The sequence below is a fragment of the Camponotus vicinus genome, unplaced genomic scaffold (genome assembly GCF_025532165.1).
Source record: "Camponotus vicinus isolate PSW18456_S1 unplaced genomic scaffold, iyCamVici1.0 SCAF_8, whole genome shotgun sequence".
Classification (NCBI taxonomy): Eukaryota; Metazoa; Arthropoda; class Insecta; order Hymenoptera; family Formicidae; genus Camponotus; species Camponotus vicinus.
The window spans coordinates 17,941,156-17,956,367 of record NW_028141980.1 but is presented as its reverse complement, the minus strand read 5'-3'; the positions used below and the strand labels follow the sequence as shown (position 1 = coordinate 17,956,367).

At 30.0% G+C, this 15,212-nt stretch overlaps 1 protein-coding gene and 1 long non-coding RNA gene across 3 annotated transcripts; one reads left to right on the top strand and one right to left on the bottom strand.

Moving 5' to 3' along the window:
- Nucleotides 1-1,613: 1,613 nt before the first annotated feature.
- On the bottom strand, nucleotides 1,614-2,586 carry LOC145975423 (uncharacterized). Its single transcript, XR_014439968.1, has 3 exons — nucleotides 2,447-2,586; nucleotides 2,045-2,116; nucleotides 1,614-1,758 (listed from the first exon to the last, which is right to left on the bottom strand). It is a non-coding gene; the product is annotated as an uncharacterized LOC145975423 (long non-coding RNA).
- Nucleotides 2,587-7,803: 5,217 nt separating this feature from the next.
- On the top strand, nucleotides 7,804-15,052 carry LOC145976194 (U2 snRNP-associated SURP motif-containing protein). 2 transcript variants are annotated; one of them, XM_083107222.1, is made up of 21 exons: nucleotides 7,804-8,117; nucleotides 8,208-8,251; nucleotides 8,337-8,453; nucleotides 8,557-8,653; nucleotides 8,766-9,080; nucleotides 9,250-9,339; nucleotides 9,423-9,487; nucleotides 9,566-9,731; nucleotides 9,902-10,065; nucleotides 10,926-10,985; nucleotides 11,477-11,520; nucleotides 11,648-11,752; nucleotides 11,824-12,051; nucleotides 12,195-12,437; nucleotides 12,541-12,727; nucleotides 12,804-12,990; nucleotides 13,083-13,216; nucleotides 13,306-13,394; nucleotides 13,503-13,662; nucleotides 13,738-13,892; nucleotides 14,132-15,052. In XM_083107222.1, the coding sequence occupies exons 2-21, from the start codon at nucleotides 8,228-8,230 to the stop codon at nucleotides 14,406-14,408; spliced, it is 2,907 nt and encodes a 968-aa protein (XP_082963348.1). In that variant the 5' UTR covers nucleotides 7,804-8,117; nucleotides 8,208-8,227; the 3' UTR covers nucleotides 14,409-15,052. The 2 variants fall into 2 exon arrangements, with proteins under 2 accessions (XP_082963348.1, XP_082963349.1); XM_083107223.1 differs by lacking the exon at nucleotides 9,250-9,339 and having other exon boundaries at nucleotides 7,805-8,117.
- The last annotated feature ends 160 nt before the right edge of the window (nucleotides 15,053-15,212 follow it).

Genomic DNA, 15,212 nt, shown 5'->3' with positions numbered 1-15,212 from the left:
GCGTATGGCGTTCGTCGTTGAATGACTACCGAAATGATTGCTGTCGGAAATTGCCAGGAAAACCTGGGATTAGTTCCATTCCTACAATAAAAATCCTCAATTTTCAACAGGGCACCGAACTAGACTTCGCGAATGGATCTTACAAGAACCGATGAGAAATAATTCTCCATAATGAAAATCGTTTCGACTCCTCGGCGGTACGAATCACGCAACTTTCATTAACGTTTATCTAACGAAAAGAACAACGATAACTCTTTCATTAATCTCGTATAAGAACACGAAAAGAACGCGGGAAAAACATGGTGTTTTCGCAACCGTAATTTATTAATTTATTTATGAATATTTTCCGATACGAAATTCGTAAATACACAAATATAACCGAAGAAACAAATTATTAAATTCATAATAATTAACTCGCGATTCTATAATATCGAAGGTGATCGTTTAATTTTATAAAGCTAATATTTAATCGTTGACTTAACACATCGAATCTTCACACTCTTATTCCATATTTCTTTAAATTTAATTAGCGCAATATTCAGGAATATTATTTCACGAGAGGGACAGCGGTAAGATCCTTTATTACAATGGCAATTTCGTCTAAGAATAAAGAAAGAATGCGGAAATAAATATGATGTTTCCGTAATTTATTAATTTTACGAATATTTATTTCGGATACGAAATTCGTAAATACATAAATCGAATTGAAAGTATCACTAAATCCATATAATAATTGACTCGCAACTTCATAACATCGAAGGCGATCGTTAAATTTTGTGAAGCTAATACTTAATCGCTAACTTAACATCGACTCTTTATACTCTTATTTGATATTTTTTTACTTTTAATTAGCAATATTTAAGAATATTATTTGAGAGGTACGGCAATAAGATCCTTTATTAAAACGGCAATCTCATCTAAGAACGCGAAAAAAACACGGAAAGTGCACGGTATTTTCGCAATCATAATTTATTTCATGAATATTCAGTTCCGCGCGATATGGAATTCATAAATAGATTCCGAATTTATTTTTTATTAATGACTCTTTGGTATGAAAATACAAACAATTATTCTTTTATGAATATTTCAAAAATATATACTATAGAATTAAATATGTTAATTTGATGAATTACTATTATGTAATCATTATACGTATACTTCGGATAATTTTTCGTGTAATTTACATAAGAATGTATTCATGTAATTTACAATCGTAAAATACAATTTCTTGTAATATAATTATATTTAAATTAATTATAGTTTATAATTATATTGTATTTTACAATTATTTAATCAATATTATATCAATATTATAATTAAAATATAATTATAAATATTTACAATGTAAATATGTTAAGATATTTCTTAAACATTAATAATTATGTACAATTTTCTTAATATTCCTGAAAAAATAATAAATAAAAATAATTTTAATAATTTAGAATTTATTTTTAATGTTCTTTTCAATAAATTAGGTAAAATTTATACAAAAATAATATTTTCTCGATGTTCTTTCTTTATAATTAAAATACTGCAATATATTTTCGCGATGGATGCAATACATTTCGAACAAGAGAATTTATTAAAAGTTATTTAATTTAATCTATCCTAGCTCATCCATTTTAAGTTAACAGATTTATGTACAATCTCTACAGTTACCTTAAAATTAAATAAAAGTTTTTGTCACTCACCGAGACATTGATGTGCAGCAGCAGAGTTGTCGTTATCGAAACTACGTTGTCGTTATTAAAACTACGTCTGTAACATACAAATATAAAATTCATATATAACAAAGCTCAAAATACATTCAATATTTCAAAAAACTATTATTGTGCGGCATTTCATATCCAGTGTGCAAAAGTAATAAGCAGATATAAACATGTATGGGAAGATTTTATGAATTTTGAAATTATTTTTTAAATAGAAATTTTTATATTTATAAAAATCTTTCTCTCTAATTTTCTCTTTAATTCCTTTAAATTATAAGAACGAATTATTATGCGTACAATTTATAACAATTAATATATAAATAATAAATATTCACCATCAGGTTGCTTCGCCGATGCAAAATGCCTCTCTCAGGCCTCCTCCTCCTCTCACAATAGTTTTTGTTGGTCTGAAACATACAAAGAAGATTCAAATTGTAGTCACGGTCAAAAAATTATTATTATATGCATTCAATTTTATATCCGACGCACATAAATAATAAGCAGATAAACAATTATATAAATTTTGAAAAAAATTCAACTAATAAGTAATAATTTAATAATTCTATTAAAAGCTATTCGAACGTAGAAACTTTTAAATTACAGTTTTTATGTAATTTCTCTCTTTTTCTCTTGTTTAAGTTATGTAAATAAAAAATCAAATTACGCGATTAATTACTTAATTTAAATCGCGCGTACGCAATTAATAAATAATTATATATAAGCGATAATTTATTTACCATAGAGTTGCTTCACAGGTGCCTGATGCCTCTCCCAGGCCTCCTTCTCCTCTCATGTTTTTGACGCGCGATACTTTCAACGGCACTCCGAGCGATATTTTTATATCGCTATTTTCGCTATTTTACGCGCGAATACTTAACGATTTTCGCACTATTTCGATGCAATTAAAAATTTTATACTTAACGATTTTCGCACTATTTCGATGCAATTAAAAATTTTATATTTGATCGCGCGATGTATATACTTAATATGTATACCTATACATTAGACGGCACTCCCGGTTTCGGTACGAGCGAAAATCTCATTTCACTTACGAGAATCAACTTCAAGTCAACCGGTCGGGATTGCAACGATACAACGAGCAAGGACTAAGCTCAAACCGGAAAGAAGACGAAACGATTGACGGAAATAGAGGAAAATGAAGTTCACCAGCTCTTTTTCGCGCATAATTATCCTATCTCGTATCGAACCTGGACCCGCTAAGCACGATTTCAGGTGCACCGCCCGGACATATTATGCCTCTCGCGGTTGCTATATGCTACACCAGGCTAGTAGACGGCAAAAGAAGAGGATACCCACATTTTTTAAATGCTAACATTCAACAATTTAGAAAATGGGGAGGCAACCCCTTTTACCGAGCGAAAATCGTGCCTAGGGGAATCCACTCAACTCCTCGACAAGGTTAACACACGCAGTGCGTGTGGCTGTAGACGAGCAAAGAGAAGGGACCCATTGACGACCATTCCGAGCAATCGATCGAGTTCTAACTAATTCGGGCCGAATCACTTGACGAAGCACGAAGCAAGAGTGTACGTTGCATAGCAACGTGTGCAAACTCGAAACATCCCAGTTAGTTGGCATCGGAAGTAGAGACTCGTGACAATAAATGAAATTGGGATTTTATATGAAAAGTCCAAAAGTTCCGCGAAAACGCGACGACGCGAGAATACTACAACGCGAAAACGCGGTAATGAAGCGCTTGCCGTCCGCGGCACGTTGACGGCACCGACGACGCGAAAGGGTACTTAGCTTCCCATTCAGGCACCTTAAGATTTATCATAAATAGAAAAATTTAAGATAAACCTCAAGGCCCCATCCAAGTACTAAGCCCTCCCACCGCGACAAGGTGTACCCCATGGGAGGGTTATATTATATATAATTTTATATATAATATAATACATAATTTGAAATTTATTTTGTAATATAGTACATAAATTTAAATTCGCAAATATAAATAAATATACGATAAATAAAAATATAAAGGATAAGAGAACATCTATTATACAAAGCAATGTTCAAAATAATTGATTTTAAACCTAATTATTGCGCGCAATTAATTTTTACATTTTTACTTTTAAATAGATATATTTTAATATTATAAACTGCGTAATTAAAAAATAATTTATATTTCTTAGATATAAACTTTTAAAAATATGATAAATAAAAAAATTTCTATTTTTTTTTTATATGAAATATTTAAATAAATATATTTATTTGAAATGTTTTATAAAACATAAAAGTATCTGAAAATATTAATTAATAAAAAATTTTATAAATGTTTTAATTATTTTAAAATAAAATGGAATATTTTTTATGAGTATATGTATTATATATGTTACAATTTAAAATCACTATTAAATCACAATCAAAGAAATAAAACGAAACGAGAAATATGTATATTTTGAATATATATATTATTGATAAATAATTTATATATTGTTGCGTCCGCGGAACGCGTTATATATCGAACGCGATATATATCGAACGCGATATATATCGAACGCGCGGGACACAATCGGCAAAATACATAGCATACGCTGACGCTCGTGCACTCGTAAATAATAACGAGATTTAAGGTGCACAAGAATTTCAATAAATCGCGAGTAACATACAAGAATTCAGAATAATCATAAAACGGATCACAAATAGATGCGCGTCCGCACAACTTGACAGCTGGACTTAGATTCTCTGACAGTCGTTGTTTATAACAATATCTTGACAACGCGCGCGAAACGATCTTCTTCGAAAGAATTCAACGGGTGACGAATACATTCAACGGGACGAGACGCGGGGACGCAACAATATAATAAATAATGAATATGATAAATAATTTATATTAATGACTTACATCATATCTTATTGATCCATCCACTTCCAAAACCTCCTTTTTTCTTTTGCTTCCTTCGCTCTTTTCTCGTGGCACTTTAATCCTTGTTGCACTTACACTTATTCACGAAAAGTTCCTCGTTGCACTTGCAATTGTGTTTAGAGAAAGAATTTGATAATATATGAAACGACTCACATCACTACTTCACTGCTCAAGAGCCACTAAGCGAATGATCGTAAGTCAAGAACATTACCGCGGTACTGTTTATATCGCCAGAGTCGAGATAATATATGAAACGTCACTACTTTATTGCTCAAGGTTGCTGTGCGAATGATAATAAAGCCGTGTAACGTATTAACAATAGCGCGATACTGTTTATCAAGGTCGAACACGGTGTTATTGATAATTCTCTCGTTGCCGAAATATTTTCTGTAATATAAAATATTCGTGCGCGGAATATTAAATTATAGAAGTATTTTAATTTATTGATTAAGATTAATTAATTATTTATTAAACCATTCATCATGAAATCTTTCGTTATGCTAATCGTTATTCGCATTTATAATTCGATTGTTTTACTTTGTATTCTCTCATAATCCAAATTATTTTTAGATTTTCAAGTAGAACGATAAAGTAACACGGATGAAATATATTTGTGACTCTAGGTATTGAAATAATAATTATTGTCCGTAAAGATCGCAACGATCGAAGCAATTATTTAACATTTTGGATTCCTATCATTTAATCGATTCTCGATTAAATTGTACATTGTTTAATTAACAAGGATTGTTAAAATTTAAGGTATTGGTCGAAATATAATTAATTCTAATATTGTTAATGAAATATAATAAGCATCAATGATCGAAAGTTCATAACATAATTAAGTCTCTTATCCCCTTTTATGTATATTTTGTTTCAATTTTTAATCACGGTAATGAATGATTGCGCGATTTGATAAAGATTTATAGTTGCGATACAGTTTCATGTCGTGAATTAATTTTTAATTAATTAATTTATATTAATATTTAAAACAAATTATGTTTCGATACTAATCGTAATCGTGTTTAGTATAAAAATTACAATACAATACGAAACGTTTCTCACCACTATCTTATTACTCGAGAGTCACCGTGCGAATGACAAAGCTGAAACATAGCGCGCTACTGTTTATATTTTATATTGCCAAAGTCGAACACACACACCATGTTATCAATAATTCGTTGCCAAAATATTTTATATATTATAAAATGTACATTAACGCAGAATATTAAATTAATGAAGTATTTTAATTTATTGATTAAAATTGATTATTTATTAAACAATTTATCCTTTCATGCTAATCCTCATTTATCCTTTTATGCTAATTATTTGCATCTATAATTCGATTGATTTACTTCGTGTTCTCTCACAATCCAAATTACATTTAGATTGTCAAGTAGAACGATAAAGTAACACGGATGAAATATATTTGTGACTCTGAATATTATAATAATTATTATTGTCCGTAAAAATCGCAACGATCGAAGTAATTATTTAATATTTTGGATTTCTATCATTTAATCGATTTTCGATTAAATTGTATATTGTTTAATAACAAGGATTGAGAAAATTTAAAGCATTGGTCGAAATATAGTTAATTTTAATATTAAAGCTTTAACATAGCGCGCTACTGTTTATTTTTTGTATTGCTAAAGTCGAACACCGTGTTATCGATAATTCGTTGCCGAAATATTTTATATATTATAAAATATACGCTAACGCGGAATATTAAATTATAGAAGTATTTTCATTAATTAATTAAAATTGATTATTTATTAAATAACTTAACACGGAACCTTTCGTTATGTTAATTATTTGAATTTATTCGATTATTTTATTTTCAAAGTCAAATAATATTTAGTTTTGCATGTTAGAAGACTGACTTAGAGCGAGCTAAATAAATAAATAAATAAATAAATAAAAAATAAATAATTCATGTTGAGAAGAAAAAGAACACACATAAATAAATAAATAAATAATAGCGTGGAAAGAGAGAACATACTATTTTTATATAATAAATTATTATTAATTAAATTATTTATATTTTTATTTATATTATTTATATTATCAGAGAGACATATATGTTACCCTCTGAGAACATTCGTGGACATTGGCTTTGTAGTTCATGTTCACGTTCTTAATGTCCACAGAGGGAGTATCGCTTCCAGGGATCACCTAAAAGCGGGCCATGACATCTCTCAGTCTTCTCTCTGTTACGGTTTTTGAAACGAAGTGAAAATAACAAAAGTGAGGAAATTTACTAGAGTATCTACAATTTCATTTGTCGAAATCTAGTAAATCTGTTCACTTTTGTAATTTTCACCTCGCTTCAAGAACCGTAATAGGCACCCAGGGGGTCGATTGTGTATCACACAATTTGGTGAAAATTACAAAAGTGAGCAAATGTACAAGAATATTTATAATTTCATTAGTCACATCTAGTAAATTTGCTCGCTTTTGTAATTTTCACTTAATAATGTGATACACAATTGACCCCCTGGCTATCGATTGGCTAATAGTATTTCGTCGATGATTGAACTCATCAGTGCTAATGCAATTATAAATCTTAAACCTGTATTAGAATACACATTGAAAATTGAAGATAAAAAAAAATGGGAATATGACCAATAAGAATTAAGGGATCTCAAATTTCTGTGTCCTGATTGGTCAAATTTCAATCTTCAATCTCAATCTTCCACGCATAATGGCCGCATTCAGCAGACTCAACCGCTAAGTAGCAATTGAATATGATTGGTTTCTACTTTCAGATCCGACCAATCAGCGTCGAATTACATCGGAAAATCTAGTAATGCTGAGTCCGCTGAATGCGGCCAATCTGAAACACATCGTAATCACATTACGGGTTGCAGGCTTGGTTGCGGTTGAAATTGACCAATCAGAGTAGCCGGCCGACAAACTGCTTTGTTCTGATTGGTCAATTTCAACCGCAACCGAACCCACAACCCGTAGTGTGATTACGGCTTAATACGGGCTTTATATTGGCCCCATTCAGCGGACTCAACAGGGAAACATTACTAGATTTTCTGATGTAATTCGATGTTGATTGGTCGGACCTGAAAGGAGAAACCAATCATGTTCGATTGCTATTTAGCAGTTGATCCGCTGAAAAGCGCGAAGGACCTGATCTGAGTGTAGAAAGTGTTGATAAAAAGAACAAACCTACTGTAGTCGATTAGTTGGCAGGATTCATTTCAAAAGAGAGAAAGAGAGAGAGAGAGAGAAATGTGTTTTGAGACAGTCTAAATACTCCAAATTTTTTGTCTGTGAAATGAGATATGCATGTTCAATAATCGCTTAATGTTGGAGTAGAATTTTGTATCTTCTAAAAAAATCAATCGTCATAATTTTTAATAAATTTGCGTCTAATTGTTTCCAATAAATGTGTTTTTTTTTCGAATTTTTCAACAACGTTGACTCGTATTTGCTGACAAGCAAGACATCGGCGCATATATTTCATTGAATGGAATCAAGATTTTACGACGAATATCCATAACACTGCAATCGTATGTTTAAATTAATTTCGGTGATGCTCAAATTTCAATTTGAGCATCACGTGTATTATATTGCTAAATTTCTTTTTCTTATACTTTTAGGTTACACTATAGCCTTACAAATGGCGGATAAGGCTATGATGAAGGTAATATGTATAACTTTGTTAGATTCGTACTTATATCGAGATGCTTATAATTGCATATTATTGAATTTCTAATTTGCATTTATAGCAAATTGCGGAACAAAAACTTAAAGCTTTCTCTATCGGTACTATGGGTAAACGGCCATTGAGTAAAAAAGAGCTGGAAGAACAACGTAAGAAGGAACAAGAACAAGCTGCGGCTCAGGTAAATGAGACCGCATATTGCTACTGACTTTTCCGATTTTATCGTATGAATTGAATTTACTTTACGGCTCTATCTTGTGATTATAATTATGCATTATGTATAGGCATTTGAAGAATTTGTGGCAACGTTTCAAGAAACACCAAGTAAAACAGCTAGCAAGGTATGGGTTAAAGCAGGGACATACGATGCAGGCAAAAGACGTAAGTATAGAATTTATGTGTGCATTTATAAGCAATTATTTTTTAAATTATTAGAAAAGTAAATTGTTAAAAAATATACTTTTTATTTCATATTATATTATATCTTTTTAAGAGGAAGACACGAGGGAAAAGGGGAAACTTTATAAACCACAATCAAAAATCTCAGAAATAGTTGATACCAGATCATCAGCGGAACAAGCTCAAGAATATGCAAGATTGCTTGGAACGAATGAACGAAAACTAGATAGGTTAGGTAAAAAGAAAAAGGAAGGAGAAAAAAAGAAAAGCAATCTTGAATTATTTAAAGAAGAGCTGAAGATGATACAAGAGGAGCGTGAAGAGAGACACAAATATAAGGGTGTAGTGAAGACTGTAATATCTGCGCAATCTGAAGATCCAATGTTGGCTGCTTTAAAATGTGTGGAAGGTATTACATATATATTATATATAAATGTTATATATATTTTTTATTTTAACTTGATATAATAATGTAAATCGCTCCAATTTTGCTTCAATGGTCGTCTTTGCAATGAAATATATGATGATATATTTTTAAAACAATATTATTTAAATCTGTAGTATACTTATAACTTTAGTAGGTAATAAATCCTCATTTCCGGATCCGCGAAAGGCTAATCTGCATAACTTCATTGATGATCCCCGTCTCTTAGCCCTGATATATGAGGGTATTATCCTTCCTTATCTTTTTCCTTGCCACCTTTCCCTATCTCATAATTACAAGAAATGTTGAAGAATTTTTATTTTACAGATGGCTCATTTGATAATGGTGATCCAAATACCACAAACTTGTACCTGGGAAATTTGAATCCGAAGGTAAAATATTATGTTACTATTAATTAAGTATTAGTATATATTGATATTTTATACAATAACTTACCTATTTCCAAATAGATCACAGAACAGCAACTGATGGAAATATTTGGCAAATATGGTCCACTGGCTAGTATAAAAATAATGTGGCCACGCAGTGACGAAGAGAAAGCCAGACAAAGGAACTGTGGTTTTGTCGCGTTTATGAGTCGTAAGGATGGAGAACGTGCATTGAAAAATCTTAATGGTGAGAATATGACAAGAGTATATTTTACAAATCTACATATTGTTTCCTCTCTGGAATCACCTTTTTGTTTATTATATATTAATGTATTAGTGAATTTTAATATATACACACACACACACACACACACCCATATACATATATATATATAATCAAACTACATCATGATTTAGGTCGCGATATAATGCAGTATGAGATGAAATTGGGCTGGGGGAAAAGTGTACCAATTCCACCTTATCCCATTTATATTCCACCTGCTTTGATGGAGATCACGCAGCCACCGCCCCCGTCTGGTCTTCCATTTAATGCTCAACCACATCGTCGCGACAGGCACAAGGTATATCAAATAAACCACTTGAGAAGTGTAATTAATAAATTACTTAATTATATACATTTCAATTGATTTTCTTTTTACTGAATATTTTATCCTTTGAAAATAATCACATTCCGAAAATATTCATTAATCAATTATATATTTTTTCTTTTTTTATCATATATATATATATATATATATATATATATATATTAATAGTTATAGGATTTAAAAAAAATATACTTCATCCTAAAAATATCTAAGTAAATAGTTTTACATGAATATTCGGTCAACAGGCATTCTATTAATTAGTATATTAATTCTTTGCAGTCCTATGTTAAGTATGACTTGTCATATTTTATTCCAGCTAAACCAGTATCAAGTTTATAGCTCAACATACAAATTTATAATTATTTACGAACATTCTAGCAATCTCAAAAATATTCGTGTAGTATTATGGCTGCACATATCTTTGTGGAGTGTTTTCTTCTTTTTCCCTTTTTATATGTATTATGTAAGAAAGATTACATAATATCTTATTGAAACATGAAAAAATATATAGCCATAAGATATAAGTGGAAGTAGCTAAATTGCAATAGACTTGCTGGAACAAAATATCAGAAATGATTTGAAACGCAAAGGATTAACATTTAGTATATTTATTTCTCTTATTTAATCATATTTATTAGTAGTTTTATATAAGAATTTAATAAAACGCGAAATAAAATTATCGCTTCGTAAACATTAACGATGTACTCGTTCTCTTTTTTCCCCATGTAGTCAATAAAATGATACTTCAAGATGATCACAATGCTAAATTGTGATAAAAATTTGTTTGTTCATTTTATTGAAATTAAATAACCATTTTTGAAACATAATCTCAGATTCCACGTATCCGCAATATACAGACCGCGGAGCCGCAGGAAAAGGAAAATTTTGAAAAGGTAAAATTATTTTTGCTCCTTTAAAAAAAAAAGTTTGAATTAATATTTATTCTCCTATTAATCTGTTTTAATTTATTCAGGACTGTTATGATAGATTTATTAATTGTAATAGATATCTATTTATAAAAATATTTAGGAAGAAAGTTTTTTAAGTGAGAAGATAACTTTTCTATAGAATCTAAAAAAGACTAACAGTTTGCTTATGAAAATAACAAATATAATGACAAATATATACTTATATTTTTATAATTTATAGTTTTGAAAAAATAAAATGTACATACACACATGCGCGCGCGTTTTTGTGTGTATGTATATTTTATGTATGTAAATTCCTTATTGACCATATTAAATGTACAATTCTAATTATATTTACAAATTATGTTGTGTTAATTTGTTGGCGATTATTCATGGGATACACATTTTGGTGTTTGGAATATCCTATTCTATCACTATTGCACTGGCGATCTGATCTGATTGGAATTGATAATCAGATTTTGCAGAATGCTGTTGTCAAAGTGGTGATACCAACAGAAAGGTATTTGCTTAAAATAATATAATAGATCTGTAAGCGCTTTTTTTTGTTAATTGTGATATTTTGTGTGATGTTTTGTATTCAATAGTAATTGATATAAATGCATACTTTATCAAATCGTATGTTACAGAAATTTAGTGATGTTAATACATAGAATGGTTGAATTTGTAATTCGAGAAGGACCAATGTTTGAAGCAATGATTATGAACAGAGAATTAACTAATCCAATGTTCAGGTATATATTGTATAATATATGATATATTCTGTTATATAATTGAATATACATGATAGTAACTTTAATTTTAGATTCTTATTTGAGAATTATTCTCCTGCACACACTTATTATCGCTGGAAATTATATTCTATCCTACAAGGGGATGGACAGAAAGAATGGCACACAGAAGATTTTAGAATGTTCAAAGGTGGAAGTGTATGGAGACCACCACCAATCAATCCTTGGACACAAGGCATGCCGGATGAATTAATAGAAATGGAAGAGAGACAAGAACCAAGGAGGGGTAGTCTTTCAATCAGGTATTCAAATATTAAAAAATTAGCAAAAATATTTATAAAATAATATTTTAAAATAAAGCAATTTGAAAATTCTCTATGAAAAATAACCTTGTGATTGAAAATGTACATGTAAATTTTCTGAAATATTTTCTATTTATTTATAGTCAGCGAGATCGTTTAGAAGATTTGTTGAGAAATATATCACCTGAACGAATAAAAGTAGCAGAAGCAATGGTATTTTGTATAGAACATGCAGAAGCAGCAGAGGAGATTTGTGATTGTATTTCAGAATCATTATCAATATTACAAACTCCTGTAAATAAAAAAATTGCAAGATTATACTTGATATCTGATATATTACATAATTGTGGAGTCAAAGTGACTAATGCCACTATTTATAGAAAAGCGTATGTAATCTTTCTTAAGAAAAAAAAAGAAAGAAAGAAAGAAAAGATACTACATGTATATAATATTAATACATGTATATAATAAACCCGATTTATTTTACAGATTTGAGACACGTCTTCTGGATATTTTTAGCGAAGTTCATCAAGCATACAAGCAGTTTGATAGTAAATTAAAGGCAGAAGGATTCAAAGTTCGTGTTATGCGAATGTTTAGAGCATGGGAAGATTGGACAGTATACCCAAGAGATTTTCTTGTTAAATTACAAAATACATTCCTGGGACTTGTTTTGGTAATTTTTTAAATTTACAACAATAATATATTTGTCACAAATAGACTTTATAACACTTCTAATTTCTTTCTCTAAGATGGATGAACCTGAGCCTGAAAATGATGAAGATATTGATGGTGCACCATTGTCTGATGTTGATGGTGATGGTACTGAAGATTTAGATGGCGTACCACTTGACGGTGCAACCTTGTTGAAAGGTGCCATGAAACATGGCCTCACATCTCAAGCAACTTCAAATTACGACGATATTGATGGAGTGCCTAGTATATACGCGTTCCTGAAATAAATACATAAAAAGATGTAGTTTCATACTAGTAAATTGTATTATATGTACATGTATATATATCTGTCATAGTGGATGAAGATATTGACGGAGTACCAATGGATGATGACAACAATGTAAACACGCGAAATAAGGAGGACGAAAAGAAATCGACAATACCAGCTGGGTTTGTTCCTTCCCGATGGGAAACTGTCGATCCCGATCAGGTTTTAAAATATTTCTATCTATATTTTTATCAATGAAATAACGTTAACATTTTCTTGTATTATATTTATATAATTTTTTCAATAATCAGGTCGAGGCACAAGCAATGACTACCAGTAAATGGGAAGAATTAGGTCAAAATGAAGATTCTAATTCTCAAGATACTAGTATGGATTCTAGGTAGAATTTGTTGCAATAATTGTCGATAATATTGATAATTTTGCGCACAAAAATATTTAATAATTTATATATATTAGAACATATTTATAATAAAAATTACTTTAACAGTGGTAGGGATTACAATGAAGAAAGGCGAAATAGATTACGTGAAATTGAAGTAAAAATTATGCAATATCAGGATGAATTAGAAAGTGGTAGAAGAACATTAAAGTCTGGTATGACGATACAAGCACAAGTAGAGCATTATAGAAAAAAACTTATAAGAAAGGTACAATTTTTACACATATTAATTTCAATACGTAACAACAATATCGTATACACATACACATCAAAATTACTATAGAGCGAGAGAGAAATGAAGGACATAAAAAGCGAAGAACGTGATGATGAGAAACGAAGGGAGAAGAAACGAAGCCGAAGTACCACACCAGAATCTCCTAGTCACAGCTATCGTAGACGATCGTCGACAAGTCCATCGTCCAAAAGTGTAAGATATAGGTAAATGTTCTGCCGGATTTTTTATATATGCATTCTACTTTTATTTTCGTTATATAATACGTAAAGTTTCTATTATCTGATATTTTTCAATCCAGAGGTCTTATATGATCTAATTTTTAATTGATATTTTTATATATCTATATATGTAATCAATTGATATTATTTATGAAATAATAGTTTAAAAATACACTTTACGTTTAAATATACGTCTTATACATTATCTTGTTATACATTTTTAGATCACGCAGTCGATCGCCACGCTGCAAACGTAGATCAAGATCTCCGTATAAAAAACGCGTACCAGTAACCCCGTCCCCTCCTCGTATTCGACGTACACCATCGCCTTCCTTTTCTTCAGGCAGAGGATCACGCAGATCGCCTACTAATGAACGTTGTGATAGGAAAAGATCACGTAGATCACCCTCTTTATCGCCTCCACCGCCTCCACGTACTTCCTCTAAACATAGAGCTTGTAGTCCGCCTTCCCCGCGTAAGCGACACAAGCATAAATATTAAATTACATATATACACATTGTTGTAGAAAAATTACACAGCAGTTTTTCACAAAATAATTCTTTAAGATACTTTTTTATTTTCTTTTAGATCAGATAACATTTATTATCTTACGATTGTATTACATTCATAGATTAATATACTAAAGAGATTAGTTTTTTTTGGCGATTGTTTTCTTCTCATACTATATACATATATCTGATTCATCTACATCTGTCTAAAAAATATAAAATGAATTTCTCACTGCTTAATTATTATCGAAATAAAACTTACTTTTTACATTACAAAATAATTGTATTATAATTTGCATAGAGAGACACGATATAATTGAGACAACGCGTGTGCAGTTTTCAAACTGCACAAAAACATAAAACATATTTTAACAATTACTAAAAGTCGTGCGAATTAGATTATTTATAATATTTTTTAAATACATTGTGAAGAGAGAATGAGGAAAGAGTGTATATATTAATTACATAAAGAATATCGAAATAGAATCATCGTCTTTAAGTTTATACCAAGAAATTTGTTAAATGTTCTGAAAGTATTTCAGAATAAAATAATTTTACCTAATAATATGTATCAAAGATATTGTTTTCTTGCATTGTGAACATTTTGAATAAATAATTTTATGTAAAGATATATAATCATTTATACATCATTTTATCTTTGTATCTATAAGCTTATTATAATGTTTAATTATTATATAATTTGATTTTATTGATTATCATAATTTTTATATCTAAATCTTAATTTTTAACAATTATTATCGATATATCTTGTAAAGGATGTCTTTATTTTTTTTTC

Bases quoted from the DNA above. Each gene is read 5' to 3' on its own strand.
- LOC145976194 (XM_083107222.1), top strand. From the start codon at position 8,228: ATGGCGGATAAGGCTATGATGAAG. The intron at 8,654-8,765 runs GTAAGTATAGAA...TATCTTTTTAAG, and splicing joins ATACGATGCAGGCAAAAGAC to AGGAAGACACGAGGGAAAAG. The intron at 12,438-12,540 runs GTATGTAATCTT...TTTATTTTACAG, and splicing joins GCCACTATTTATAGAAAAGC to ATTTGAGACACGTCTTCTGG.